We start from the raw sequence: 27,573 nt of genomic DNA on the forward strand, positions 1-27,573 counted from the left end.
GGGCTGTAACGAATCACAGTGAACACGATTATAAATAAAAGTGCATTCTGGAATCACAGAATCACCTCAGTTTTCCTGATGAAACTCCCATACAAGTAGTGACTAGTCTCAGCTTGCTTAACTTTTGAAATCTGATCATACCACAGACCAGGATTTTTGGCTGCCAATTCTGCTAAGCCTTGACATAAGAAATGCTGCTATAGTTTGCACATAAATCAATAGAAACCTACCGTACAAATCTCCCAAACAACTTTGAGGTTTGCAAGTTGCTGGGAACAGCCTTTTATCTTCTTCTCTGCAGTCTTGTGTTGGTTAGACAAGAAAAGCTTTAAAGATTTCAAGTATGGACTTTGGGGAAAGGTGTTGGGGACAAAAAGAAAGAAAGGAAATACCATGTTATGAAAGACTTGGATATCTCGGTTTCCTTTTAATCATAAGACACATTTATCCAAGCGTTTGTGGTTGCCTTCTCTGATTGCCAGAGGCAAGTAACGTCTTATTGAAATGTTGATTTTCAGACAACTGCTGTGAACAAATACACTGTTCAGACCTCAAAGTTCCTTTCGGTTGAAAATCATCACTTGCAGACAAACTTATCCATGCTCATTTGGTCTAGTAGCTTCATTTGAAGTCAATCAATACAGGCAGAAAATACCTGTAAGGTACAAACATGGACCTCTTGCTACCTTTTCTTCCTTTTAACTTGAAAAGAGCAACTGACCTTCCAGAATTGGTTTAAATGGTTACCTTTTTTTTTCTCTTCCCCCCAAAAATGAGGTGGTATTATTTTTTTCTCCCTCTCAGATAAATGCATAGGAAGTACTGTAAATGCAAAATAGCTACTATTTTTCCCTTAGGTGCTACATTTTGAAATACAATAAGCATACTGACTTCACCTTTTGCAGTGAAAAAATCAGTGTCAGAAACAATTCAAAAACTGTAAAACAGTCAGTGGGTGATCAGGACGCTTACAGGCAAAATGAAAAACTGTATTGAGAATCACTCCATTGTCCTTTTAAGACAAAATTTGAAACTAAGCATCACATACTCAGGATACAGATGCCTCAGGATGTTATAGGGTAGATACTTCTTTCTGCTGAGGACCAAAAATTGCTAAAATCTTTCACAAAGTTAAAATGTATATTCCTCAAAAGAAAAGTTTATATTTCACAGGAATAACCTCTTACCAAAGGGAGGAAAAAAAAAATAGTTTTCCTTGAAAATTCTTCGTCATCTCTGACATTCAGCCTTCATTAGTTCAAATAGCATGAGATATGCAGAGTATACCATTACAACCCATGAAGGCTATAATATTAACAATTTTTTAAAGCACAATTATAGGAAATGTGCATTCAAATGTCAAATCAGTTAATGTAGATAAAGGGAAGATTTATAAGTATAGCAGCATCAGACTGCCTCAAGGACATAACTAAATATTTGGCATATATTCCATTAAGAAAAGTTAAAGGACAGCCAGTTTGTCCATTTCAGAGGATTCACAGTAGAATTTGTTCTTCTTTTTGCTTTGTCCTGTTTAATTCTATGCAGTTTCTTGCATACTGCTTGTTGCCTTAGTAGCTGACCACCTGCCAGTAATGAAAAGATTGAAAGCTATCACATATCTTTTTTTTCTTATCCTTTCTCATTCTTCTAGGTGCATCTGCAAGTGTGGGTGTGTGCAGAAGGATGCATGCCTGCGAGAGAGACAGAAGAACAGAGATTTTTTGGTAGGTTTGTTGTTATTATACTCATGTTACTTGTGTTTTTACTGAGGACAAAACTGGGGCAGAAGATGGTGAGATCAGGATGGATCTTATTTTCTAAGATGTTCATCTACAAATCAAAGACTAACTTCATATTAGCCTTTCACACACACGATTTTCTTCTGTTCTAGTCAAGCGACAGTTTTAAGTAGGAATTTAGATGGGCTAATATATCCTAGGGAATGGTATGGAATACCTTGAGCTTAGGGACCCAAACCATGAACTTTGCTCATCTTTTAGTTGTGTAAGAAAGAGGCCCATGTCAAGCATGGAGCAGCTCTGATGTGGTTTTCTAGTAACCTATGTTGCTAAGAATGAAAATAGAAAGATATTGATGAAGGACCTAAACACTGTGAACTGCAATTCATTCCACTTCCTGATAATCAGGTTTGTTTTAATGAAGCTCTTGGTTTTTCACTGGTGGTGGTTTTCCAAAGGGAAGAAACACAGATGTCAAATCAGGCTGCCAGAGTGAAAAAACGCACATCAACTGGGATGTTCCCTGAACTGATGCACTCAGGGTTGAACAAGCAGAGACAGGTGCAGCTACCACTGCTCACCACTGCTCACAAAAAGACATCAATGCAAGTGGCAAGCAAAAGCAACAGACAATATGAGACAAGAAGTCTGGTTAAGGTTACAACTGGTGGAGCTGGGAGAACTTCTGAGCTCTTAGATGCGCCTACCCCCCATCAGGACATAATAAAGTCGCACACCAGCCCTCCCCATACTGCCTTGGTTTCCCTGGGAAAGAAACTCAGTAGAAGGAGCTAGAAAGAAGCCTCAATGTCTACTGCACAAGCTCTCTGATATGGCCAATTGCCCCAGAATAGCAGGTACCTTTTGTTCAATCTACATGCCTCCTTATGTTTTCTTTCTTATGACTGATGGAAAGGTTTTGTGGAAAAAAGTCAGCTATTCCTGAGATTTAACAGATTAGTGGTAAAACTCCGGAAGTCACATTTTGAAAAAAAATCAGGGAAAAAATAAATTACTTCATAATATGGATGGCTAACCCAAACATTAACTCATAACTTAATTTCCATTCCACAGAAAAAAAAATCTCTGTATTTAGATATATAAAACTGCAGTGTTTCTTAAAGAAGAATCAATAGAAAATCTACATCATATGGGGTAATGTAAAAATACTTATTTAAAAAATAAGTTAAAATTAAATCTGATGTCTCAGTGTGTTTCTGCTTCCTCCCATCTAAATCTTATCACTTGTTTATTTGTCTGTCTGAGGGGTTATCTGATAGTAAGAGACATAATCCCAGCGTATTTTGTTTTGACAGCTATATATGCTACCCAACTATGAAAAAGGATTAAAGCTTTATTATCTATCATATAGCTTGCTCGTTACACAAAGTTAATCACCTTTTAAGGACAGACCTGCCCTTCACAGCAAGGGATCCAGCCAGGCAGACCTCAGCAACATCCCTCTAAAGGGACACACAGCGCTTCCCTGATTATCCTCCAGCACAGTTCACAAAGCAATGTTCAAAACTGCACGACTGCCTTACTTCCTGCCCTTTTTTAGCTCTGTGGGCACTAGGGATGTGTTTTCAGTTTTCCATTAATTTTGCAGAAGCAGAAGCGAGAAACAGGAGGGGCTTTTTCTCATGGTAACGTTTCACGTTTCCAGGCTGCCTTGTTTTTCCAGGCAGTGTTAGAGGTAAATAAAATTGACAAGAAAAGGCTAATGAGTTGAGAACTTTATCTTTCCATCCTGTTTTTTGAGTCTGTTACTAGTAAACCTTCCATGGCTTCTACTAACCTCATTATCATTGGTCAGTCAAGCCTAGCAAAAGTAACAAGCATCGACTGGGCTCTAGCCAAGATGCGTCTATCTGAGAGTCAATAGTCACTGCTTTTGTTAAACTTCAGTGGCGTACTGCAGGTTACCTGGCTGACCTTCCTGATTCTGGTCTCTCCTCATTCTCCTTTTCTTTCCTCCTTAGTGATTTTACTTGGTGTTTGTTCTGGTTCTGACACCTGTTCAGTACTTGTTGGTTCTCAAAGTGCAATTCTGCAGCAATTCTTAATTTCTTGTAAGATACCAGTGAATTCAAGTGCAGAGTTCTCAAAGTTGAGATATGCATAGTGTAACTTTTGGTGTGGCCATTGAGGTGGCCACGGAAGACAATAATACAATCAATTTTTAAATTTTTATTTTTTCAAAATCTACTCTTTACAACTAAAGTACTTAGAAAACTACATGCTCTTTGTTTCTTTAAAAATACTCCACATATTCTACTAGGGACCTAAAATAGCTTGAACCTTCTGGATTCAAGCAAGCTCATCTCCTGCCTTTGGAAATGTGCAAATGAGGGTAGGAGAAGGGAACAGTCGCAGCTTTTAAGTTGCCTGGTGGTGGGTTACTTTGACTTGGACTTTCACGTTTTATGCTCTATTTTGTGATGTACATTTCAGTTGCATCAAGGCAGGCTACAAGGAATGAACACATGTAATTATACCAGAATCTGCAAAAATGTAACACTCCAAAATAAAGGAACCCCAAATAAGCATATGATGTAACACCTATGCATATACAATGGAGCATGGATCTTGGAAGGTACCTTCAGAATTTTCTTCGGAAGACAACCACCTGTCCCGGGTTTGGCTGGGATAGAGTTAATTTTCTTCCTAGCAGATGGTATAGTGCTGTGTTTTGGATTTAGGATGAGAATACTGTTGATAACGCACTGATGTTTTTTGTTGTTTCTAGGCAATGCTTAGATCAAGTCAAGGTCATTTCAGCTTCTCATACTGCCGTTCTCATTTCCCCTTCTCATACTGGAGACTGGCAGTGCACAAGAAGCTAGGAGGAGATGTGGTCAGGACAGCTGACCCAAACTGGCCAAAGGGATATTCAATACCATATGACGTTGTGCTCAGTATATAATTTGGGGGAAGCTGGCTGGGGGTTTAGACCATGGCTCAGGAACTAGCTGGGCACTGGTGGTCTTTGGGTGGTGAGCAATTGTGCTGCGCATCACTTGTTTTGTATATTCTTTTATAATTATTATAATTATTATAATAGTAATTATCATCATCATCTTCTTCCTTTTCTGTTATATTAAACTGTCTTAATCTCTATCCAAATATTTTACTTTTTTCCCCACCCCCAATTCTCCCCCTGATTCCACCGGGGGGATAGTGAGTGAAAGGCTGTGTGATTGTTTTAGCTGCCTGCCAGGCTAAACCATGACACCAACAAAGATCAAAATCTACCCATAACCCAAAGAGGAGTGAGCTATGCACAGCACTGTTAAGAGTCTGGGCACTGCTGACTATGGATCTCTGACCGTTGCCTGTAAGTGCAACGCCATGCAAGCCACTCAGTCTGCTTTCTCATGTTGAAATACCAGACCCATAAAGGGACACTTTTATCTTATAGACAAATCAGGAGTTGAATGCACGATTAGCAAGTTTGCCGATGTTACCAACTGGGAGATGCTGTTGGCTCTCTTGAGGGACAAGATGCCTTGCAGAGACATCTAGATAGATTGGAGCATTGGGCAATCACCAATGGGATGAAACTGAACAAGTCCAAGTGCTGGATTCTGCACCTAGGACGGAGTAATGCCAGGCACAAGTGTAAATGGTGAGAGGAGTGGCTGGGGAGCTGCCCTGCAGAAAGGGATCTGGGGGTGCTGGCTGACAGCCACCTCATTAGGAGTCAGCAGCGTGCCCTGGCAGCCCAGAGGGCAAACCCTGTCCTGGGGTGCATCAAGCACAGCATAACCAGCCCCTCAAAAGAGATGATTATCCCGCTGCATTCAGCGTTGGTGCGGCCTCACCTTGAGTACTGTGTGCAGTTCTGGGCCCCACCATTTAAGGAGGATGTTAAAGGTACTTGAATGCATCCAGAGAAGGACAACAAATCTAGTGAAAGGGCTGGAAGGAATGTCCCCTGAGGAGCGGCTGAGGACTTTGGGCTTGTCTAGTTTGGAGAGAAGGAGGCTGAGGGCGACCTCACCGCTCCCTACAGCTTCCTGAGGAGGGGAAGTGCAGCGGGAGGTGCTGAGCTCTTCTCCCTGGGATCCAGGGACAGGACGTGTGGGAACGGCTCAAAGCTGCACCAGGGGAGGTTCAGACTGGGCATTAGGAAGCATTTCTTCACCGAGAGGGTGGACAAACCCTGGCACAGGCTTCCTAGAGAGGTGGTTGATACCCCAAACCCATCAGTGTTTAAGAGGCATTTGGACAATGCCCTTAATAACATGCTGCAACTTTTGGTCAGCCCTGAGTGGTCAGGCAGTTGTTGGACTAGACGATCATTGGAGGTCCCTTCCAACTGAAATATGCTATGCTATGCTATGCTATGCTATGCTATGCTATGCTATTCTATTCTATTCTATTCTATTCTATTCTATTCTATTCTATTCTATTCTATTCTATTCTATTTATTTATTTATAGAATGGGTTGCCATGACTCCCTAACTGAGAAAGCGCGCAGATTTCTATTCCAGAGTGTCCCCACATTGTCCTGTGGTGCGTTACAGAGTGCCAAAACCAGTCATTGTACCTCATGGTAAAAAATATGATGCAAAGGACTGTGACCGTCTCCTGATGCTCTATATATCACAAAGAGCTTCTCAGAAGTTACAAACGCAGGGCTGCCAGGAGTTTACAAGTTATGGACCAGGCTCTCCATAAAGGTCAGATTCATTTGCAAACCAGTTATAACATACCTAAATGAGTAAATAACAACAATATACATATGTAGTATATAACAGGTATTATATTACATTTGAGGGAGAAAGTTAGTTAGTAGTGTATTTGTATCACACTGTCAAGTGTTTGTTAAAAAAAAAAAAAAGAAACCTCACATTGGCACATGATAACATGCTTAAAGGGATTTTGGCTTCAAGTAAACACCAAATATCATGAGATCTGTGATGAAATCATGGGAATTAACAATGATTGTCACATGGCAGACACTCCAGGCCTTTTCTGATACATTCAGCTATCAGATATGCAACCAGCCACCTGCCTTGCTTCAGCATTTTCTCTTGTTTTCTCCTGACACCATAAGCATAAATTAGCTACATATATTCCTGCCAAAAAAAAAAAAAAAAAAAAGGCTCAGAGGCAGGTTTTGTCTTTTCTAAAATTGTTTTTTGTATTGATTATTTTTAAAAATCTTACTAATGGAAAATTTAGAAAAATAAGACTGGTTGCTTTGAGAAGCTAGACTGCACTTGGGATTTTTGGGACTTCCATTCTCCATGTTTGAATGTAAGTCAGAGCTGGGGGGTCCTATCCTTGAAATAGAGTCATCTGTCCTAATCTTCAGATCCAGGAATAAGAGCATTTTTTTGGCTCTGCAGCAGGTTGCCTAGAGAGTTTGTGCCATGACACAGGTCTCCCATCTTCCTCAGGCAACTCTGCAGGGTAAATGGAGACACCAAGGATCCTTGGAAGACCACTGCAAAACTGGGGTAGATGCCAGGTTCCTGGAATAGCCTACCATCAATCCAGAGAGTCTCAGGAAGAGTTTGCTGGACCCAAGATATCACGAGTTAAGCATTTTAGGCTTCACTAATTAGCACTTGCTGTAATTTTACTCTAGGGTGTCATTTTTGGTAGAAGTAATGGCAGCTGCTGTCTCTCCGGAGGAGCCTTCAATCTCATGAAGAAAACTCTCAAGAGTCACTATAAAAGGAGAGAGACATTTGGTCTGCTACCAGGCCAAAACCTTAGCTCTCTGTGAGGAATAGAAGAGCAATGGATAATCCATGAATTAACCACTGCCATCAACTCTTCCTGATCATCAGGGAGGCAATGAACAACCCTCAACCTCAGGGAAGTTTCACTGCTTTTTCTATGAAACAGAGATCATTTGTGTATTGGTGGCTATCAGATCTAATATCAGATTGTTTTAAGTCTAGTACTCTTGCATCACAACATGTTGTATAAATTTGGAACCAGGATTGAACCATATAGCTGTAAATAGCAGAAAGGTATCTCTGATACACCTTGAGCAATGACGCAGAAGACTAATAGCAAGAGTAGTGCCACACTGATACTTACAATATGCACTACTTTGACGTGAATCTACCACAAATTAGGTTTAGAAAGTGTAACTTTACAGTGAATGTACTTATACCACGGATTAATTTGACCAATGTCATAGATATATAGTACATCCTATTGGAATGTATTGGGCCTGTGTGGCAAGGTTTTGGTAGCAGGGGGGCTACAGGGGTGGCTTCTGTGAGAAGCTGCTAGAAGCTTCCCCTGTGTCTGACAGAGCCAATGCCAGCGGGCTCCAAGATGGACCCGCTGCTGGCCAAAACCGAGCCCATCAGCGATGGTCATAGTGCCTCTGGGATAACGCAGTTAAGAAGGGGAAAAAAACACCAAGAGCAATTTCAGCCAGAGAGACAAGTGAGAAGATGTAAGAGACACAGCTCTGCAGACACCAAGGTCAGTGCAGAAGGAGGGGCAGGAGGTGCTCCAGGCGCCGGAGCAGAGATTCCCCCTGCAGCCCCTTGAGAAGACCATGGTGAAGCAGGCTGTCCCCCTGCAGCTCATGGAGGATGATGGTGGAGCAGATATCCACCTGCAGCTCGTGGAGGACCCACGCCTGAGCAGACTGATGCCCAAAGGAGGCTGTGACCCCATGGGAAGCCCGCGCTGGAGCAAGCTCCTGGCAGGACCTGTGGCCCCATGGAGAGAGGAGCCCACGCCAGAGCAGGTTTGCTGGCAGGACTTGTGACCCCGTGGGAGACTCACGCTGGAGCAGTCTGGTCCTGGAGGTCTGCACCCCTGTGGAAGACACCCACATTGGAGCAGTTTGTGAAGAACTGTACCCCGTGGGAGAGACTCACGTTGGAGAATTTTGTGAAGGACTGTCTCCTGTGAGAGGGACCCCATGCTGGAGCAGGGGAACGATGAGAGGAGTCCTCCCCCTGAGGAGGAAGGAGTGGCAGAAAGAACGTGTGATGAACTGACCGCAACCCCCATTCCCCGTCCCCCTGTGCTGCTGGGGGTGGAGGGAGAAAAAACTGGGAGTGGAGTTAAGCCTGGGAAGAAGAGAGGTGTTTTAAGACTTGGGTTTATTTCTCATTATCCTACTCTGATTTGATTTGCTATAAATTAGATTAATTTTCCCCAAGTCTAGTCTGTTTTGCCCATGACAGTAAATGGTGAGTGATCTCTCCCTGCCCTTATCTTGACCCACGAGCCTTTGGTCATATTTTCTCTCCCCTGTCCAGCTGAGGAGGGGAGTGACAGAGTGGCTTTGGTGGGCACCTGGCCTCCAGCCAGGGTCAACCCACCACAGGGAGCAATTAGATAAATATTAGCAGAACTTCCAAGACAAACTAGCTTGTGAAATTTTTATGGGTCTTGGCTTGGCTATAAAATAGCCATAAAAACCTAAAAGACACTTGCTCAGTGTCTCTCACATATTGAGAAATGTGTTGAGTCACACAGAGAAAAGTAATAGTGAATTAGCCAGTAGTGAGTAGTCAAGGAATTAGATAAATATTTCATTCTCTAGGAAACAATACATTATTTATGTTAGATAAAAAAGAAACATCTGTGGTGAATTTTAGGGAAACCTAAGGAGAGTTAACAACTGAGCAATGCAGTAGCAGATTACACTGGGAATGGCTATTGGAGGGAAGAAATGAAATTACTCACATTAGATTATAACATATTTCAAATTCAATATATATCCAGGTGTCATTGCGTGTACCTCAGAAAAAAAAATGCTTAGAAACATTAATGCTAGATTAACAAAAGCAAATAAGATCCCTACAGAATTGTGCGCTCCTCATAAATCTTTGGAATAGTGAAATTGTCTTTGAATACTGCCTTGCACACCAGCCAAGGTATTTGAAAAAAAGTATAACAAAACCAGTAAAGTCTAAAAGACTGCAACGTAAATAAGATGTGGAAATGTCTGTGTATGAGAGGGATTCAAAGATGAACAGGAGGAGAGATTTTTCATAGATATGCTTCACGTATTGTATTCATTAATTGTCATATATGACACAAGTCATATGCTGATATACAGGGTTTGGGAGGAAATTTTCAATGTTCAAATTTTCCATAAATACATATCTTTTTTCCTCTCTATAAGACCTCTTTAAATTGATTATTCTCTGACAGACAGCCTTCTGAAGAGAAGGATGGATGCATCCTGTTAGCTTATCTTCCGTCTTCCTAGAAGAGGAAAAAGCTACAATAGCTAAAATATGCTTGTCACAAAACCTGAATAAAGAATTCCAGTGATGCCCCATGATCTGGTTCAGCCCATTACAGAGATCACAGATGGGAAATTCAGATGTGGATTAAAGTTCTTCCTGCACATTGCAATGCCTTCCCAGCATCTTTAATGAAACTCCTCTTGAGATATGAACATTAAGCTGTGTTCCTTCTTGCCTGTTCCTCATCAGGAGTAAAATTCTGCCCTCAGACTTTATTAATGATTCTGCTGATGATACATGAGATGAAATAAAGCAGAGCTCATTCCACAAAACTAGCATTTGCTTTTCTAGGCTAGGAAGAATAATAAAGAAATATATTAAAATTGACGATGACAGCTACTTCTGTTAGAAAATTAATGATATGGGACTCAAAGTACTGATTGCATATCCATAAGAGGTTTCATATTCAAAGGGGTAGCATTTGATTGAACTGAGTTTATATTTAGAAAGATGGGACCTGTTTCTTTCAAGCACTATGTTAGATTTGGGTGAATTTTTTTTAGATACGTTTCACATGTCTTCACTTTTTTTCTGCAATACTTTGCATGCTTTTGTACACCACTTAAAAAAATACTTGAACTTTTAGAAGGCTAAAAGTACATGATTTACAACCTGACTGAGCAAACTGGACAATCAATAGCTGGAAATTTTGCTTTCCCCTATTTTTAACTAAATTGGAAACACTTGAATTGTTCATGAACCTTTGTGTGTATATTTTAGTGTCTGCAGTAGGAACGGCATTCCTGGCATGCCCACCTTTTCCTGCCTTGCAGCAGTCCTCCAGTAATGGGCAACTTGGGACACTGTAGACCTTCTCACTTAAGAAAAGATCAGTAATTGGCTAAAAAAATGTCATCAGTCCTATTGCCTAAATCTAAGGTGCTTTTTAAAATGAACAACAATTTCTGCAGTTTGATTAGGACAGGTGCAAGAAAAAATAAAGCAATGAAAACTCATTAATCAATTCAGTCTTACTATTTTTATTCTGGCATCTTGCACTGTAGCTCAATATTACTGCATCTGGTAGAGCCTGAAGCATGGCCTTACAGATTGTTTCAGACCTCAGGTATGTAGCTAGCACAGATTCCCACCATAAAGTTCCTTGTACATAATTAATAAGTTAGTTGACCAGATGCTGTAAACAAGGTGTATTGGTTTTTCAGCTTCACTTTGGTATGGCTGTCATATGCTGTCACCTGAAGGAGTGTCATGAATTTAAGTTAATCTTGAGTACATGGATGGGGAGAGGAGGTGCAGGTTTGTGCTGGGCGGAAAAATGAACACCTTGAACAATTAAACTGTTGCGCAGGTGTGGGTGCAAACATGCTTATGTTATTCTGCAGTGCGCCTAGTCCTCCCAAATTACAAAAATCCAGAACATTCAACAGTGCCTGACAAAGGAAAACCAAAACCACGTGGGCCAGCTGGAAACCAGCCACGTGGAGACTCTAATGGAAAAGAGTTCCTTCAAGTAGCTTAGCCATGCAGCCACTGGAGCCTGCAGGGAACTGTGAGCTGCTAAAGAAATAGACAGTGGTGGTCTTCATAATCAACTCTTTAGGGTTTTTTTTTGGCCTCGTATTTCATCCAAAATACTCTCACTCTCTCAGAATAATAAAAAAAAATAGTAGGCATTAGTACAGAGCGATCTCGTTATGCTTAATAGCTACCAGTGCATTTTTCTTCCAATGATTTGTCCAAACTCTTTTGAATCCTTATAAAGTTTTAGCACCCACAGTATCCAGTCGTGGGAGCTTGGCACTTAATTGCCCTTAACTTCTCATTTCCAGCCTGCATTTTGCTGCCCATGTCTTATTTGTTTATTCTTGTGCTGACATAATCCTTCACACACAATATTTCTTCTGCCTTACTGATGTTTATGTGAATCCGAACTACCTCAATAAACTAAATTTTATGACAGAACCCTGAAATTAAGTTATTTCCACAATGCTCTATTGGTGCTGAATAGAGATAACCAAGACAGTTTAATAAGCTACTTGAGTACCAAAAGTAGCACAGCAGCCTCCCTTGGCTCAGGAGAATAAATTAACTCAAATGAAGATCCACACTAACAAAATATTTTCATGCAGTAGTACATAGTACTTTAAAGCCATATGAAGAACATGTGATCATATAGAGCAAAATCTATCACAGATTGCTACAGCGGGATCAAGTCACAGCACTGATTCTTTCTTCCCCTTCACAGGGAAACACGCATTATACCATGCATTGGCATCCATGCCAATGTCGTAGCATCTCTGTGTTAAAGAATCCTGCTTGCCACATGGGGTTGATCAGACCAGTCTGGTACACGGGTTGGGAAAGAGCTGTCACGTTACATAGCAGTCCTGCATTATGCCTTTGGGCTCAACTTGTCTCGTAAGCAGTGTGCTAGGCGCAGAACCACGTAAGGACTGCAACAACAGACACACACTTAACGTGTGCCCTAATATGTCAGATGATTGATCGCATCATGTCACCCAAAGCACATACAAAACTCGCACAGAGAGTAAAGTGCTTTCATATTATTTTGATACATCCTATTCCCTATAAAAGAGACTAGAGACCTCCAGGAACCGTTCTTGAACAAGATTTTCCACAGGAAAGGGCAAGTAGGTTTATAACCACTGCTAGCACACCGAGATGATCTCTTGTTTATAAGAGATCTGTTTTCTCTTTATTCATCCTGGCAACTGGACCAAGCAGAGCTCAGTATTCCCACTGAAGGAATATCAGCTGTCACCAGAGCAACAACAGGGTTAGGGTATGAATTAGTTGGCACTAGAGGAAAAAAAAAATGCTCTAGAAATTATGTAAGATTAGTTTCACATTTCTGAAATCTCAAGGGAAATTTATATAAAAAGTAAGAAATTTCAAATATTACCCTTGTTCATGTGTGTGCAGAGATGCAAGGTATATTCTCCAAAACTGGCACTTTTTTGTGCTTGCCCACAGTGGAAACTGTGAAGATTTGTCTGTGCGCAGGGGAAAAATGAGAGGGGTGCAGAGGGAAGTGGAGCTGTGCTGTGAATTCTACAACTATTTTTATTTTATTCAAAGAAAGACATGCATCTTGGAATCTGTAATCAGCTTGTCCCCCTCAGAAACTTGTCATAACAGGCAGTAATAAATCATACAGGCATTCACTCAGTCATTTACTTCATAAGTCCCACTGAGTGTTATGTATCTGGAGACTGCTATGAATGTACACAACACTGAAAATACAACCGAGTTATGAAACAAATCACACAGGAGATGTCCTACTATTATGATAATAGTAGTGCTAAAAGTGCTCAAAGACAAGAACACAATTCAGTACGAACCTAAAGAAATAAAGCCTTGTTATCAACATGACCAGAAAGGTTGACAAAACTATAAAACATTATTTTAATATTGCTCCATGAGTTTTTCCATCCAGCAAGGAACTATAAAGAACACACATAGAAACTGTGACACATTCAGCTTCTGCTTGCTCCATCTCCATCCATAGATAGTAGTACATGTATGATTGCAATACATGTTTGTTTTCAAGGGCGGAAGGGCTCTGAGCTAATAGATCTTAAATTAGGAGGAATCTGCAAATCGAGATGTATTTGAAACTTTGCCATGGAGTGGAGCCTTCTGAAGTTCATACTGATACCCTTTCTCTTTAAATAAAAACCACAGAGCATAACTTACTTGCATTCAGCAACTGTCTAGCTATTAGGGGATGCAAAGTTTGAAGCGACTTCCTTTATTAAAGTTCACCTTCTCTGGATATTGCTAGCACAGGACCTATCAACTTTATGTGGTAGGTTTAATTACTATCTCTGGACTGGGATTTAATTTTTAAGATCACACACTCCTTTCCCAGTAGCACAACAAATCAGCAGCAGATTGCCACAAGGTAAGAGCAGCTTTATGCAGTAACTAAAGATAGCTGAGGTGTGTATAGTTCAGTGGCAAGTGTTCATTAGCAGGAAAGCTCATTCAGGAGGTATCTGCCTCCTGTTCAGCTGAGTATGCATATCTTCCACACATTTGAATTAAACATACTACTGTGTATTTTTGCCCAGGCTCACTTATATATATAGATCATAAAAATTGGCAATGCAGTGATAATCTTTTGGGGGAAAGGGAGATGTTTACACTGGTAGATATTTTTAAAATATTTTCCTGGGGAAAAAGAAGAATACACCCTGGATCAGCTGAAATTCAAATTGGTTTCTGATTGAGGATCACGGTTTGTATACTATTCATAAATGGAAATCAATACCCTACTATCAGAACAGCATATCTATTATGAAGACATTAGTGTTACTCTTCTATCGCTTTTTAAGAGATGATGGAGAAAATGCTATTTTTTAAATAGAAAGACAAAACAATACACTTCTCATTCATTTTTGGAGAACACAGACCCTAAGATTTGGAGTTTATCAAAAGAAAAATCTTTTGTGGAGATCTTTTTAAAAATGCTTGTAAAACATTTGCATTGCGTGACTTCGGATTACAAATCCGTGCAGGTGTACCCATGAGCAGATGGCTCTTAAGCTTTTTCAAATTAATCAACAGGAAGACAACTTTTCCTCACAGAAATATTGGACCTTGAGATTAACTCACCTGGATTTTGTCTTCATCAATGTATTTTTTTCCTCTTAAACAGGTTTTAAATATACCAGCAACATTACATACCATACAACATTGGAACTACTCTACAGCATTTACTTTTATTATGGAACAGAGAGGCATTACCATGCTACTTGCTATAAACTCAGATGTTCAGAGATTGCTGGGCTTATCCTCAAGCTGTGCACCTCCACAAGAAAACTGCAATTTCTATTCTTATTTGCATGTCACATGATTTTATAGATTAACATAGCACAGATTGGCATGAATATGTGCTCCTGATGAAAGTATGACTACAGTATCAACTAAAAAGGCTGGTTCTGGCAAAAAAAAGAAAAACCCCAGAGTAAATCTACAGAAAATGTCATGGCATAAGCCCATCAACCAGGAGTGCTAGTGAGGTAAACAAAAATCCCCTGAATATTTAAGCAAACCTAAACTTCCTGTACCTGTTGTGGAATGATTGAACGACCTGACAGAAATCAGAATTAAACTCTGCATACTAGTCGTACACAACAATAAGGCATCAAAGCAGTACTTACAGCTAGAGAATATCAGAGGACATGAGTGTTCATCCATTGGGAAATTGTGCAGCTGCAGCTGGCACTCAGCATTGATGGTAAGCCTACAGAGAAACCGAGTGTCTGTTACTACACATCAGGACAATGAACAGTCAGAGGAGGAGGTTGGGTAACCTTAGGTATCATGCAAGAGTGCTTTGACATCTGTAAGTAAGGCCTGAAAGGAAAGGACGGATTTTTCGTTGGCTATTTTGGCCTGATCCAAACCAATAATAATTATCTAAACCCACAAATAATTTCAAACATATCATTAAGAGTTTCCTGATCCCAAGAAATCTGCGCATATGTTTTTCTCTAGACAACTCATCATGGAAGGACATGGTATAGAAACAACTATTCTTCACGAAAATAACAGGAAATATGGCTGATGTGATGGTATGTAATTCCACAAAATTAAAACCTCATAAAGAATCTTGTAAGGAACATTCTCTGAATTTACTTATAATGTGAAGTTAAAATCCTTTCAATCATTTTGGGCTATCAATCAAAAGTTAATAAATCTCTGTATGCCATTCTCAGCTGTACAGATGTAACAAACAGATGAGCAGAAATGTCTTCAGCACCACTTGAAAGTTTGTTTTACATGATATCCCTAACACAAAGGATACAAGGAATGGAGCTGATTTTAAAATGACTAGTAAAAATGCATAATCTTCAGTCTGATAGCTTACAAAGTAAATCTGTTTACCCAGGTAGATTGCATTAAGTGCTAGTTTCTTATCCATTCTCTTTCAGGAAACAGACACCATATTAATTGCATGCCTGAATTTATGCAGCAAGTGTGGGGCATGAGGTTTTTTGGTTGGCTTTTTTTTTTTTTTAATTCAAAAGCTAACAAACTGGATTGTGAAAGGTTTGTGTCTTAAATTTAGTATGGCACAGAGGAAGTCTCTGTCTGGAGAAGGTCACCTGTGAGGAACTTAACAACATTTTTGCACTGACATTAGAAGAGGATTTGCAGTGTTACAGCAGGAGTGCATTCACATCCAAAAGTGGGCAGGGAAGTGGATGGAAAGGCAGGGAGGATGACTGAAGCTCATACACTTTCTCCTGAATACAGAACACTCACCAACACCTGACAATAACACGGCATACAATAGTTGCGGCTTCCACACCATACCAATTCTGTGTGCTCACTTAAATCAGATAAATTGTTTATGAATTACATAGTGTTATCAGTGAACAATGATCATTCTAACAGCTTCTCCTATGTAAAAAGAAAGCTGATCTGAGTGGGCCGAAATGACTAAAAACATCTCTCACAAACTAAAAATGCTCATTCAAACAATCCACTGAGTCAAGTATTACCCCTTTTTTAGCTGTGTAATTTTGCAGTGGATTCAACAGTTTCTTTAGTGATAAGTATGTAAGTCTAACTACTATTAGGTAGATACTTAACTTGCCCTGAACTACTGAAACAGGACTTAATAAAAAAAAACAAGAAAAAATCCCCAGCACCCCAACCAAGAGGGTACTGGTGTCAACATCCTAATCACTGCAGTCTTTAGCTAAAGGCTACTGAAATAAGCAAGAGCTCTGTCACAGTGGAGCAAGCCTAAGAAGGGAAGGGTGCTAAAAATGTCAGTAGCATTTCCAGCTGTTTAATTCCTTTCTTATTTTTTGCCAAAGACTTGCTATTGGAGCCCAACTGCAATTACAAGCATGATCAGTATATGCTGAACGCAATCACTGAACAAAATGTAGTGTGAAAGGGATGTTTCTGAAAAAGTTTGCCATGTGGAATATAGCTTATGGCAAAACTCCCTTCTGAGCAATTCATCTCCCCCATAAGAAAACACATATTTTGATTTCCACAGGCTTTTTTAATGCAAATATATACAGTATTTCTAATACATACAGTTGATGGTATCTTAAAGATTAGAAAAACTCTAAAAGCTTTTCCTCCAGCAATTCACCCTTGTGATGAGATGTGACAGACTATCTTTCAGCGTGACTTATTTGAAGAATCAAGTATTGGCATTAGCATGAAATACTTTATCCAGCCCTGCATCTAACTCTGATCAGAAAGGTTTCTGACAGGTTTTATGGGACTACATGCTCCCGATTTTATTACAAGCACTAAAATGCCCAACTTCCACAATGTAGACAGACCTATTTCCAGTTCTCAAGGTTTCTTTTTTAGAAAGACAAGACTTTGTTTTTTAAACTCTGCAGTAGTTATGCCTAAATATTTCAGTATTTGTCAAGCACGGTCAGGTAAGCATCAGGAAGAAAACAGCAGAGAACAAAGGTACCACTGAAAATTAGATTCATACTACTACATTAGAATCATTACTACTACTGCTACAACAGAGTGGGGAGAAGCTTCCAGCCCTGCACTCCCCCGAGCGCTCACCTGAGAGTGTACAAGATCTTGCCGTCGTTCCATATGCGGAGAAGCTGGTTGGGGGTGGTGATCCAGTGAGCTTCTGCCGTCTTCGAGTTACGAAATATCGTGTCCGGGATCCAGATCAAGCCAACCATGTTGCTGTTCAGAGTTAGTATCTTCATGGTGCTGTTGAAGCGAAGACGGCTATCTGTCCACGTCTGGGCAAAAAATATATCAATTTGATATTCCTGCAATGAAAGCATGATATGCAAATTGAAATCAGTTCCACACTTCCCACTACTGTTTGGTCTTTGATAAGGTCTATCCAGGTGCAGAGCAGCAGGATATGTTCAGGCCAATGGAGAATGTTTCCTTTTTTTACTGCCTGAGGAAATATTTTTTTTTTCTTTTTGTTTTTTTTTTTTGTCCTTTTTTTGTTCTCCTCTAGCTACTTCAGAAAGCAGGCCAAACATCTTTCTTGTGTTGGTCCTGTGTGTTGTGGTTTAGCCCCAGCTGGCAACTAAGTACCACACAGCTGCTCGCTCGCTTCTCCCCCCACAGTGGGATGTGGAGGAGAATCGTAAGAAAAAAAGTAAAACTTGTGGGTTGGGATAAGGACAGTTTAATAGGACAGCAAAGGAAGAGGAAAGTAACAACAACACTACTTATAAGAGAATATACAAAGCAGGTGATGCACAATGCAATTTGCTCACTGCCTGGAACCTGATGCCCAGCCTGTCCCAAGGCAGCGAACCCTCCTCCCTGGCCAGCTCCCCGCTTTATATACTCAGCATGATGTCATACGGTATGGAATACCCCTTTGGCTAGTTTGGTCAGCTGTCCTGGCTGTGTCCCCTCCCAGCTTCTTGTGAAAATTAACTCTATCGCAGCAGAAAACCAGGACATTATACACCCCTTATTCTATACCATCTACATCATGCCCAGATCCAACACTTCCCAATTAATCACCTCCACTGTTCCTGTTCTTGAGATCTCTCTATATATTTATATACACACACACACAGAGATATCATTCCCTTAGTCTATGGGCCATGCCTCTGAAATGTCCATTGAGTTTATTTAATCCATGACTTTGGGCTCCATCTGTTATAAAAGTCTTTCAGGGCAGGAGAAATGGTGTGTGGTGTTATATTGTTGCATGCCACATCCAGAGCTCGTGGCTGGTGTACCTGCCACAGCTCATGCCCACAGCCTGTGGGTTGAAAATAAAGATTTCGAGGAAATTGCTGGGTGCTGGCTGCTGAAACCAGTTCTCCTTCCATCATCACTGCACTTTGCTCGGTTTCATCAAAGTTCATCCTTCATTAATTTGGGTAATTCTTACTGTAATACTATTGATATGACATATAGCAATTGTAGTAGTGATGACATATAATGGCAGGGTTATTTAGCAATTAACATCATACAATTTAATTTATTGGCTATTCTCACCCAAAATCAAATCCCCTTGAGGTACACATCAGAATTCCCCATTCTTCCGCATCACCTGCCAAGTGCGCCCAGGGCCTTGAGCAAAAGCAATCCCACAGATGGGTTTGCCTTTGCCTGAAGCAGGGATAACCCAGACTGTCTTCCCCAATATATTCTTCATGCATGCTACAGTAACTTTATCTCCTTCTACAGTACGTGGAAGTTTTGATTGAGCAAGGCCAGCTCAGTTGGTAGATCCCTGAGAGTAATCAGGTGGCCTTTGCTAAATGTGTGTCCCAATGTTTGAAGGTCCCACCACCCATTGCTCTCAGTGTAGTCTTTAGCAGTCCATTGTATCGTTCAATTTTCCCAGAGACTGGTGGATGACAGGGGATGTGATACACCCACTCAATGCCCAGGTGGCTCTTTGGCCCAGATGTCTATGAGGTTGTTTCAGAAATGAGTCCTGTTGTCTGACTCAATTCTTTCTGGGGTGCCATGTCAGTACAGGACTTGTTTTCAAGGCCCAGGGTAGGGTTCTGGGCAGTGGCATGGGGCACAGGCTATGTTTTCAGTCATCCAGTGGTTGCTTCCACCATTGTAAGAACATAACACTTGCCTTGGCAGGTTTGTGGGAGTGTGATGTGGTTGATCTGCCAGGCCTCCCCATATTTATATTTCAGCCATCATCCTCCATACCACAGAGGCTTCAATCGTTTGGCTTGCTTGATTGCAGCGCATGTTTCACATTGATGGATAACCTGTGTGATAGTGTCTACGGTCAAGTCCACCCCTCGATCACAAGCCCATCTATATGTCGCATCTCTTCCTTGATGGCCTGAGATGTCATGGGCCCACCGAGCTATAAAGAATTCACCCTTACGTTGCCAGTCCCAATCCAGCTGAGCCACTTCAATCTTGGCAGCCTGATCCACCTGCTGGTTGTTTTGATGTTCCTCAGTGGCCTGACTCTTGGATACGTGGGCATCTACATGACGTACTTTCACGATCAGCTTCTCTAGCCGGGCAGCAATATCTTGCCACAATGGGGCAGCCCAGATGGGTTTCCCCTCTGCGTTGCCAGTTGCTCTGCTTCCATTGCTGTAACCACCCCCACAGGGCATTGGCCACCACCCATGAGTCAGTGCAGGGGTACAGTGTTGGCCATTTTTCTCTTTCAGTGATGTCTGAAGCCAGATGGATGGCTTTCACCTCTGCAAACTGGCTCGATTCACCTTGTCCTTCAGCAGCTTCTGTGACTTGTCATATAGGACTCCATACATCAGCCTCCCACCTCCGATGTTTTCCCACAATGCGGCAGGACCCATCAGTGAACAGGGCATATGGCTTCTCATTTTCTGGCAGTTTATTATATGGTGGAGTCTCTGCAGCACACGTCACCTCCTCTTCTGGTGATAGTCCAAAAATCTTTGCCTTCTGGCCGTATTCCAAAATCTTTGCCTTCTGGCCAAACCATCATCACTTTCAGAATTCTTGGACAACTGGGGTTTCCTATTCGAGCCCGCTGTGTGATCAGTGCAACCCACTTACTCCACGTAGCATCAGTTGCGTGGTGTGTAGAGGGGACCCTCCCTTTGAACATCCAGCCCAGCACTGGCAGTCAGGGTGCCAGGAGGAGCTGTGCTTCAGCACCAACCACCTCCAAAGCAGCTCGAACCCCTTCATATGCTGCCAATATTTCTTTTTTCTTTGGAGTGTAGCGGGCCTCGGATCCTCTATATCCCCGACTCCAAGACCCCAGGGGTTGGCCTCGAGTCTCCCCTGGTGCTTTCTGCCAGACTCCAGGCAGGGCCGTTCTCCCTGTAGAGTGCATTTTTTAACACCTGATCCCACCTGGACTGGCCTGAGGGTTACTGCATGAACTATTTCCTGTTTCATTTTGTTAAATTATGTAATACTCCTTTGGCGAGTTTGGGTCAGCTGTCCTGGCTGTGTCCCCTCCCAGCTTCTTGTGAAAATTAACTCTATCCCAGCTGAAAACCAGGACACCGTGCCCGTAAGAATTTCTGCACTAGCACATTCTTTTCCATTGTCTCTGAACAGTCACAGCTACAAGATACAATTTGCTGACACTTCTTTGTCATAGGGCAGACTGATAAAAGAGGTGTGAACGATGAACAGGAGCAACACATGTAAGGTGGAGAATCGTGAATTCCCTTGATTATGGCAATGCCTTTTGAGGGCGGGTGTGTATGAGTCAACAAATTAATTGTTCTGTTACTAATTGTTCAGCTACTCATTTTCAGGTCACACTACAGTAGAACTGAAAAAGCATGTTTGTGTTTCTTTACAGACACCTTATGTACTCCAGATGCTGAGAGCTGAGCGGTCACTAGCTTACTGCCCTGTAGAGGCTAATATCATAATTTTCATTAATCACACCCTTTCTTCACTCCACGTTTACTCCTTTGTTTATGTAGGTAAGCAGTTATGGTAGGTATAAATGCAGAAATTAAAATACACATGGACAAACAGACAAAATTACATAGGGTGAACATACAAAATGCTGATTTATGCATTTAATACCCCATGGACGAAACGGTGCAAAACCCAGTATTTGAATTGTGAATTCCAGTTACTGGAGGCTGGGAGTGGTCACGTTTGCATTTGCTTATGTTCCTCTCCCTTTCCAGACTGCTCCACCTGTGAACCCTGTGGAAACAGCCATCTGACTGTGTCATGAAAGACCCTTTCAGTATTGCAGGCCTGGCCACATGCGTGACACGGACGGCGTTTGCTGATGTGACACAAAGTGTACACTCTACAGCGCAGGCTAACACAGGGGCTGGGGGTAATCCAGAGGAAAATGTCTCCTTAGGTCCCTTGGTAGATTCACTCTTGGTATATCTGAACAAAGGAGAATTAACACTGCGTGTAAAATCTGGTATGTCTTTGCCTTTGACCACTCTGAACTTGCTTTTATTGCATTTTTGTTTGTCTATTCCAAATTTTTAAAGGGAAGGTGTAAAAAGACATAGTATTATGCAAACAGTATTTTATATTTTTTTATTTATAGATAGTTAGAGGAGCTTGTATTCTGAACTGAAGACAGTGTTTTTGCTAAAAGTCATCCAGTTCTCCTGTGCTACTACATTTTTGGCAGGTCATCCTTCCAAAGCTGATGTTATAACACCAGGAAACCTAATTCACAGACACTGTAATCCTAGTCCAAAATACACTCTGGGCCTCTTATCTCTAGATGGCAAATGATCAATAGGTGCCTGAGTGGTCCTAACATGTATCTAAATACCAGGTAATAGATCACCTTAGGAATTAAAGCCTAGCCACCAAAGGCATTAAGGACCATTTTTCTTCATAGTCTATCTCACTACCGGTTTTTATTGTATTATTAGCTTTATTTTCTCAAGGAAGCTGACATATTTGAATCTGAAGAGACTTTTATTTCATCTCAATAAGCACAAAGTTGCACATTTCCACACACTTAAAGGAGACTTAAGGCAGAGTATTGATCTTGTTTCTTTACACTCAACTCTACATCATTTTAGTCCTTGAAAGTCCAGTGACAAGAATTTGCCACATTCAGTTTCAATAGAGAAGAATATGCCAGACATGTCTAAAGGTTTCTCCAAATGCTGAGTGAGTAGAGTTGGCTTTTTTAGCTCACATGTGAGAATCAGTATTTATAGACTCAAAGACCATTTGTATACAGCTGGCTAATGACAGTGCTATCTTTTTACAAGACAAATTTTTTGCATGATACTCATATTTGAGGTTATTTTATATGAATGCTTTATTTTGACTAAATTTAGGAGCAGCCATAATTCCCTTCTAGTAGATCGTACATATTTAATGATATTTTGGATTTTAGGATTTAGGATATCTAGGATTTCTACCCCACCAAAGGAAAGAACACCCCTAAGCTCCGTAATACAGTGTTCTCAGAAGGTACTGCAGCTAGATCTGAGCAAAGTGGGCACCAGAAGCAGCATAGATGTATCGTTGTCATTTCCATCCACGCAAACTGCTCTGCTTGAGAAGCAGATTACATTAGCCTAGAAGCAGGGCCATGCTAACAGCACTATCCACCTCCCATTTTGCATCTCCTTTACTTATGACTGCAACTAGAACATGCCAGCAGTGATCATTAATCAAAATATCTCTGCAACGGGCCACTGTAACTCCATTCACCTTAATAAAAACATTTCAACTAAAACTTAATGGTTCACAGATCATCTCAGTTATTTAATTCTTTAAAAAATGCATTTTTAGCTTTGTAAAGTTAGGTCATAAAAAACCAAAGCAACATTTTAAAAAGTCAATCAAAGTTGTTTGAAATTAGTTGCATTGGCTTTTTCAACACTTTACCCCTATTTTTTTATTTAAATTATTTACAACTTTCAGTCAGAATGTACAAACTACAAAACAAAATTTTCCCAGTGAAAATAAATTCACATTTCCATTTAATATCTGAATTGCAATTTCATCTTTTTTATTCTATCCATTAATCCTTTTTAGAAGTGAATGTTAGATTAGTACATCCTTTACATTAATCTTTTTAATTGCTTCAGTCTTCAACCAAGCAGATAATGGAGTATGAAATTCATATATTCACTCTACTAGGAAGGCACAGAGGTCACTTTCGAAACTGGCACTCAGTTCTTCACTTCTAATAGAGGTAAGACTGTGCAAACTTCAAGAAAATTACCTTTATCTTCACTGACAATGGATACTCAGTTCCCAGTGAAGCCAATAGCTTCCATATACTGCTTTGCACAAAGCTGGTACAGTGATCTCCAACACACAGCATCCAGCAAGAAACTGCCAGAAGAAAGGTTTCTATGCTGGTCTCACATACAGGTCAATATGATATAATAATATAAGAAAAGAATGCTTTTCATTTGCTGCCTGCCATTTAGATGAATGCCTATGTTCAAAGACGTTTATGAAATGGAATGGTTGCACTTAGAGAGCTCAGGCAGGACATCAGGTTTCAGCAAAATGTTGCCTCAGATGAAGCAACATCCTACAACTCTAACGCTATTCTTCATGTTCAGTTCTACCACTACACCACAAATGTTGCTAATATCCTTCTGATTCTTTCTTTTCCTGTTTAATTTTTGGCAGCAACCATTGATTACTGTAATGAACACAGGAAGAAATAAAAAAACCAGCAAAATATTCAATAACGCTTCTCCCCAGTGGCAGAACGGTGAAACTATGTTCTCCATAAAATGATGCCAATGTCATGTACAGTAAAGTGTTCTGTCACAAAGTTTTCCTTTCTTACAGGCACGTAATTTGCCATGCTACCAGAACAGGCTCAAGATTTTCCTGCTTATACCACGTATTCACACTGTGCCTGGGTGCATTAACTGAAGTTATACTCCAGAGCAGCAACACTTCCGAAAAGACATTCTCCTTGAAAAGAAGTAAGGGGCAACTATACGGGTAAAATAGGTCTACATGTTAACATGAAGGGAAATTCTAGGAAATTGTATTTCCTTTTCTATATCACACATTTCTGAAACAATATGAAATTTCTCTGATGCAAAATTCAGTTATAAACTTGAAGAGATTGATAGAAGAATAATTTATTAGCAATTTTAATAGATTTCATCATGTTTGGCTTTAAAAGTAAATTCATAAAGCATGTTACATGTATAATCTAAATTCCTCACATTTAAAAACTTAATCAAAATGGAATCTGTTTGAGGATTCCAAAATCTGTCCAAATCTGATTACATAAGGATTTTTTTTTTGTAATAAAGTAAACCATTTTAAGAAATTGGAAGAGAAAGAATGTGAAACTAAAATATGAGAATGTTTCCCAGTTGAAGACTCCTGACAATTATTTAGCTGAATCTCTGACTGGATAACGTCAGGCCTTTTAAGAAATTTTAAATTATCAATAGTTTTTACTGTTTCTGGAAATATTAATACTTTTCAGTAAAATCAAATCAGTTTACTTCTATTTTGTTTGATCATATGAAAGTATAAAGCCTCGTTCTTGGCAGCTCATGATTACCTCTGAGTGAAATGTCTTTTCTTTTCTCTTTTCTTTTCTTTTCTTTTCTTTTCTTTTCTTTTCTTTTCTTTTCTTCTTTTCTTTTCTTTTCTTTTCTTTTCTTTTCTTTTCTTTTCTTTTCTTTTCTTTTCTTTTCTTTTCTTTTCTTTTCTTTTCTCTTTTCTTTTCTTTTCTTTTCTTCTTCCTTCTCTTCTCTTCTCTTCTCTTCTCTTCTCTTCTCTTCTCTTCTCTTCTCTTCTCTTCTCTTCTCTTCTCTTCTCTTCTCTTCTCTTCTCTTCTCTTCTCTTCTCTTCTCTTTCACCCATGATGACTAGCTTATGACCAAAGCATTTGTCATCAGTTCTTTTTTTGCAATTTACCCTTAAATGAATGTGTAATCTTATACATTTTTTCATGTAAAAAGCCAGTTTGTTCTACTTGCAAGACTTATTAAGGAATATTCAGTACTCTCTGAAAATAATAAGTAACATTCTGCTACTGAAAACCCCTCTATCACCTCCACCAAAGGTTATCTTTGAAAATAGGATTGGTGCTTGGCAATGCTTACTGAACTTCCAAAGTAAATTCTAAAACCAAGAAAACAGATTATGGTCTTTTTACCTGTACAGTGTGCAAGTAATTATCTCGTGGAGAACATTTCTTCCCATTCAAATTTTATAAGCTCTCCTTTAAATCTGAAACTTTTGCTGAGAAAAATGACTGAATGAATTGAGGGAAAGTAATTGATTTTTTTTCTAAATCAAATGATTGTTTAATTAGATGGTATTTTTCTGGTTTATGTTTATGTACAGAGCAACAATCTAGATATGATTTTTCTTTGTTATTTTCTGTTGATTTGTGGACAGGAGGACATAACCCAGAATTAACAGTATTAGCTGCAAATAACTGTACATCGTCAGGGTCCAGCTACTTGATTTTAGCATATTTTTTACATTTTCAAATATTCCTAATGTGGTTTCATTAATGCCTTGAAAATAATCAAGGCAGCCGTGAATTATTTGCCCGTCAACTGTGTAGGAATGATTAATGATTGGAAACACCTTGAAAGTGCCATGGTTTGAGGCATCTGTAGCCACAGAGAAAAACATATGCTTTTCAACCAAGTCTTTCATTGTTTTCTCAGTCAAAAGAGGAGCTAACATGTTGTTGGCAATACATGAAGCTTTTCTCCTACCATGATGTATCATTTTAGCTGTGGGTTAATCCTGGAAAATACTATTTAATTGGCTGTCACAGTTGGGTGATCTATTTGAATGACTATGGATAATAGTACGGTATGCCTTTGTTGCTTCTGCTGCAGCCTTCTCATTTTCTGCATTTTCACAATTCTTCACAACAACAGTAACAACAACAACAACATCAAAGAGTCTTGTCCTTGGAAAAATATGCAAGAACTTCTTGCCTGATACTTTTCAGGTTCTCACTACTGCCTGCCAGACAATGCAGCGTCACCTGAAGGCTCCATTTTCCTATACTGTGGGCAGCCTTTGGACAACTATTGCTATCTTTTCTGATCAACTCAGAATTATTTCTCTAACTCTTCTAAAATGTTGTGGTTTGGGTTTTTTTTTTCATTGCAAACTCTATATCTTGATTGTTGATGGAGTGAGACTGTCTGATTAAATTTATTACTGGGATTTGTATGAGATAGATTGATACTCAGTCAACTAAAAATACCTAAATAATTAGAGCCCAGTTTAGATTATGATCATTCAGTGCCCTCCGCACCCCTTGTATATCATGCCAACACACCACAAACACTGTTCCAATAAGCTTGAAACTAGTTTAATAAACTAAGGGATAAAATCTCCTTCAGTTACCAAAAGGCTTGACTTCACCAAAGTGGGCAATCCTATTTCTAGTTCTTAAACTGTTCTGGAAATAAGTATTAAACTTCCTTTTTATATTTCAGTCCAAACCATTCAGTATGAAGTATGCTTAAAAAAATTAATAATGGTAGAATCCTTTACATCCAATTGTAACATGCAAATGTCACAGAAATGTTAAGCATTATGGTTTAAGATGGGGAAGGGCTGTTGAGGGAAATAGTAGAGAAATGGGAGCAAAACCTCTGGAGGGTGGGACTCTCCCTCTTTCTGCACTCAGCCATAGACCACAGGTGAACATGTCCAGAAATGTTCTTTCTTTATGCCCTTGCCATGCCCAGATTAAAAATACAAAGAGAAGGCTTTGAGTTACTCTGTTTAAATAGGAAATGTCCCAAACATTAAAGCAACACCCTTGATGTCTGTTTATTTAGTCTGCAATTTGATGCACTTGAATATTAAGAGAGGGTAATCTTTTCAGAGTCTGAAGTTCATTTTCAATAAAAGAATATTTTTTCCAGCCCAGCTCACCGCTGAAAGGGAAGTTTAATCAACAACTGAATTGCCAAAGATTACCCTACAAAGGGCCGTCTGATTGATTCAGCCGCCCCTTTAGTTGTGTGACAAATGAGTGAAAGAAGAAATATTCCCTGAAATAAGGGATGAGTGGTTCCCCCTTCCTGAACCAGAACATTCACACACCTGATATCAAAACACAAAGAGTAATTCTGGAGAGCACAACCCAACCTTTACCTTCCCTGATTCATCATATCTTACCCTGGATAAGTGGGCTAGAGGGAGGAGAG

General features: G+C 40.0%; 1 protein-coding gene across 1 annotated transcript in view; it reads right to left on the reverse strand.

Annotated features, from left to right (window-relative positions):
- Positions 1-27,573, reverse strand: part of GABRG3 (gamma-aminobutyric acid type A receptor subunit gamma3) — a 342,488-nt gene that overhangs the window by 142,225 nt on the left and 172,690 nt on the right. Inside the window, exons 4-5 of the mRNA XM_075737535.1 lie at positions 17,531-17,751; positions 15,136-15,218 (exon numbers count right to left, since the gene is read on the reverse strand). Coding sequence (XP_075593650.1) covers positions 15,136-15,218; positions 17,531-17,751 — 304 coding nt within the window. The remainder of the gene's footprint in view (positions 1-15,135; positions 15,219-17,530; positions 17,752-27,573) is intronic.

The sequence above is a fragment of the Balearica regulorum genome, chromosome 1 (genome assembly GCF_011004875.1).
Source record: "Balearica regulorum gibbericeps isolate bBalReg1 chromosome 1, bBalReg1.pri, whole genome shotgun sequence".
NCBI lineage: Eukaryota > Metazoa > Chordata > Aves > Gruiformes > Gruidae > Balearica > Balearica regulorum.